This window comes from Bombus huntii, unplaced genomic scaffold, assembly GCF_024542735.1.
Source record: "Bombus huntii isolate Logan2020A unplaced genomic scaffold, iyBomHunt1.1 ctg00000062.1, whole genome shotgun sequence".
Taxonomy (NCBI): domain Eukaryota; kingdom Metazoa; phylum Arthropoda; class Insecta; order Hymenoptera; family Apidae; genus Bombus; species Bombus huntii.
The window spans coordinates 109,288-112,839 of record NW_026099323.1 but is presented as its reverse complement, the minus strand read 5'-3'; the positions used below and the strand labels follow the sequence as shown (position 1 = coordinate 112,839).

The 3,552-nt window shown below is 49.2% G+C and overlaps 1 protein-coding gene across 1 annotated transcript; it reads left to right on the top strand.

Annotated features, from left to right (window-relative positions):
- The first annotated feature begins 2,695 nt into the window (after window positions 1-2,695).
- LOC126876060 (uncharacterized) lies at window positions 2,696-3,169 on the top strand. The gene has a single exon (XM_050638975.1). The coding sequence runs from the start codon at window positions 2,696-2,698 to the stop codon at window positions 3,167-3,169; it is 474 nt and encodes a 157-aa protein (XP_050494932.1).
- Window positions 3,170-3,552: the final 383 nt, after the last annotated feature.

The window sequence follows — 3,552 nt, the reverse complement described above, 5'->3', positions numbered from 1 at the left end:
AGATATTTTGTTGTATGTAACGACAGCAGGGACAACAAGGATAGCAGGGACAGATTTAGCAAACAAAAAAAGAAGTTTATATAAATATACATATACGTGATGTGATCTTATTTTCGAGTTATTTATGGTTCATTCTGCTACTATTCATCTTTACCAGATGTAGAGTGATACATTGAAGTCAATTTATAAGTGAGAATTTTTTATTGCATAAAGACGAATAAAAATTTTCTCTATAATGTACCGAACATAATTATTTAGAAAAAACACGAACGAATAAATGTTCTTTTTAAAGAAAAAAATTAATGAATAATGAATAAGAATGAGAATAAAATTTTAAATAATAAATTATTTAAGAAGTGGCCGACAGCTTGAATTTCCATGATATGTTGTAGAAATCAACATTTTCAACAACTTCTTCTTTGGCATTTTACCGCCGCTCGGTCTTAGCTTCCGAGATATTCGCAAAAACTGTCGGTAACACTACATGTATATCTCTAACAGAGTCGCAAGCATAGCTGACACGTTCGCCGTTTTGTTCGTCGTATTGCTTGGCGATTTATTTATTTACATTCATTAGACATTGATGCCTTTGTCTTTGAACTCTACTTTCCGAATCCAACAATGATTAATTATTTAAAACTGCGTATTCAAGACTGTAAGAATCATTGTTGATATTGGCTGAAATGTATTTAAGTTGAAATAAGAACAATAAAATATAAAGCTCGATATAAACTATAATTTAAAAGACTTAGATTATTCTAAACCTAACTCATACCATTAATAATAACAATTTTTATTACCCAGTTCTGCAAGCGGTTATAATTCGAAGGATTCGTGGAATACTCATGTTCGCCTAGTCTTCTTTTATATGTCGGATGAGCACAGGGATTAAGGTTGTGGGCGTCAAATGAATCTCCACAGGAATTAGCCATTGATGCGGTACAACACAGGTGTAGTTTATTGCAAGGATTGAAACTTACGGCGCAGGGGGTTTCGGAGCCCCCAGGCCCCGTCGGGAGTTCGAGTAGCTTCCCAGGCTCGACCCGACGGTCATCATGCGACTGGAAGAACGGCGGGGGGAGGTGGATCCCCGGGCACCCCCTTGTACGGTAATTACTACCGGGGACAAAGGAGATAAGGAAGGAGAGACGAGGAAGCTATCACTGATAAAGGCTATCCTGCCCTCCTTAGAACAGTGGGGGGAGCGGAAAGCGAGGAGAAGGAGGAGGAAGAGAACCCCGGTGGAAGAGGAGATAGGCGCGGGAACAATAGCGAGGAAGGAAGTAGCGATGGACAAGGGCAGCCACCCCAAGAGAAAGGTGGTATCGCCGGTGGAGATATTGAGAGCGGAGGAACGAAAGAGGCCGAGGAGGGGAGAGGCTTCTTACGCGGAGGCATGCGGGAAGCAATTCAGGGACGCGCGAAGAGAGGAGGAGGGCAGCGAAGAATCTGATGGATGAAGGAGGGTGGTAAGAAGAAGGAAGGAGAGAAGAGCGCCCGTGGCGGTACTGGATACCCCGGCCCAGCCTGTACACTTGATGCATCCGGACAGGGACAGGGAGGTACAGGCTATTGGAAGGGGAGTACCGAGAAGTAGGAGGAGGAGGGAAGCCATCCTGGTGAAGTTGGAGCAAGGGAGTGACTGGCTGCAGATCTACACGAGGATCATGGAGGCCAGGAGCTCTCGAGAGCCGGTTTGTTGGCGTGCCCAGTGGTCTGGTACGCCTTGGTATTGGTACCTTCAGACGGGGACGCAATTAGGGCGTTATAAATCAACTTAAATAGGCGCAGACTGGCGCAGGACCTGATGATGCAGTACGCGTGTGAAAGCAGGGTGGACATCGTGGTCATCTCTGAGCCCTACAGGCAATTGCCTTATTGGTTTAACGACGAGGGCGGGGATGCATCCGTATAGGTCACCCTGTTTAACGGTAGATACGCGATAAGCGAGACCCTGGTCCAAAAGGCTGGGATCGTAGGAATCAAGGTCGGCGACGTGTTCTGTGTCAGTGGTCGGTGCGGGGGTTCCGCAGGGGTCGGTCTTAGGATCGCTACTGTGGAACCTCGTGTACGACGGAATTTTCGAGATGCTCGACCGGGAGAAGGACATCGAAGCGTGGCGTTTGCTGACGACCTGGCGGCACTCCTTAAGGCCAGGGAGTTCCTCGGCATCCACGACAGGATAAGGGCGGTCATCAGCACGGCCACCAGTTGGTGCAGCGACGTGGGACTTCATCTGGCAAGAGAAAAGACGGAGGTTATCCTCCTAACCTACTACAGTGAAGTACTTGGGAGTTTGGTTGGATATTGCTAGGGGGTTCTCCGCCCTCCTCGAATCGGCCTGTGACAAGGCGGAACGGTTCTTGGGCGCCATACGGGGCCTGCTCCCCAACGTGAATGGGCCTAGGGACGAAGTCCGAAGGCTCTATTATGGGGTATGAGAGTCGGTGGTCCTGTATGGTGCACCTATATGGGCCTCATCCCTGGGCACGGTGAAGAACAGGAATATCATCAAGAGGGCACAGAGGGCGGCGATGATCTGTACGTCTACCGCCTATCTTACAGTGTCGCATGGAGCCTTGTGCGTGGTGACGGGTAATACACATTAAGGCGTGGTAGCGGTGGAATCAGTACGGCGTGAAGAGGCGGATCGTCGAGAATGCAGAGGGAACGGAGCCGGCATTGTACGCCGGAGATGGAGAGGCTGAAGACCGAAGCCGAGGACAAATGGAGGGTGGAATGGACGTTCCACAATCCCTACAGCTGGACTAAGAGGTTGATAGAGGACCCGTTGATCTTCTACAGAACGAGGAGGGGCGTCAACTACCACGTCATGCAGATTCTCACTGGGCACCGTATCTTCAACTGGTACCGTCACAGGATTGGGAAAGAGATGCACACCAGTTGCTGGGATTGCGGAGCCGCCGTGGACGACGCCGAGCACGTGCTGTTCTGGTGCCCTAGATGGACAGGGGAGCGCGCGGAGTTGGAGGCCGAGATAGGAGAAGAATGTAGGATAGAGAACCGGATCGTGGAGAAGCTGGCCGCCGAGGAGCGGCTATGGCTCAAATTTAGTAATGTGTGCACCACAGTCATGACGAATCGGCTTAACAAGGAGAGGGAGGTGGAGGCTCTGCGGAGAAGAGAAAGCAGGAGGAGAAGAGTTTAGCGTGGAAGATTGCCGATGAAGATGGGTACGCATAAGTAAAGGCCAACCCGAAGTAATGTCGAATGATTGTACCGGGTTGGTACCTCGAGTACCTCAATGCAGTGAACAGGAGGAGGGGATTTTAGTGGGTACGGCGACGTCATCTGCCGAGTCCCACATAACTCAGTGACGCGGGTCATAACATTTTCCCCTCCTCGCGCGCAAAAAAAAGGTGTAGTTTATTGCAATAATGGGATTGTTACAGTTCTGACAATTAATCACGGTGATTAGGCACTCGCGACACCAGTGACAATCTGTATTGCCCGAGTAGCCGAGCTAACTGGACGTGCAAAGTAGTGCTTCAGAAAAGTGCGGCAAGTGGGGATGAGAAAGTTAAGAACGGT

Excerpts from the sequence above, each read along its gene's own strand:
- LOC126876060 (XM_050638975.1), top strand. The coding sequence starts at position 2,696 with ATGGAGAGGCTGAAGACCGAAGCCGAGGACAAATGGAGGGTGGAATGG.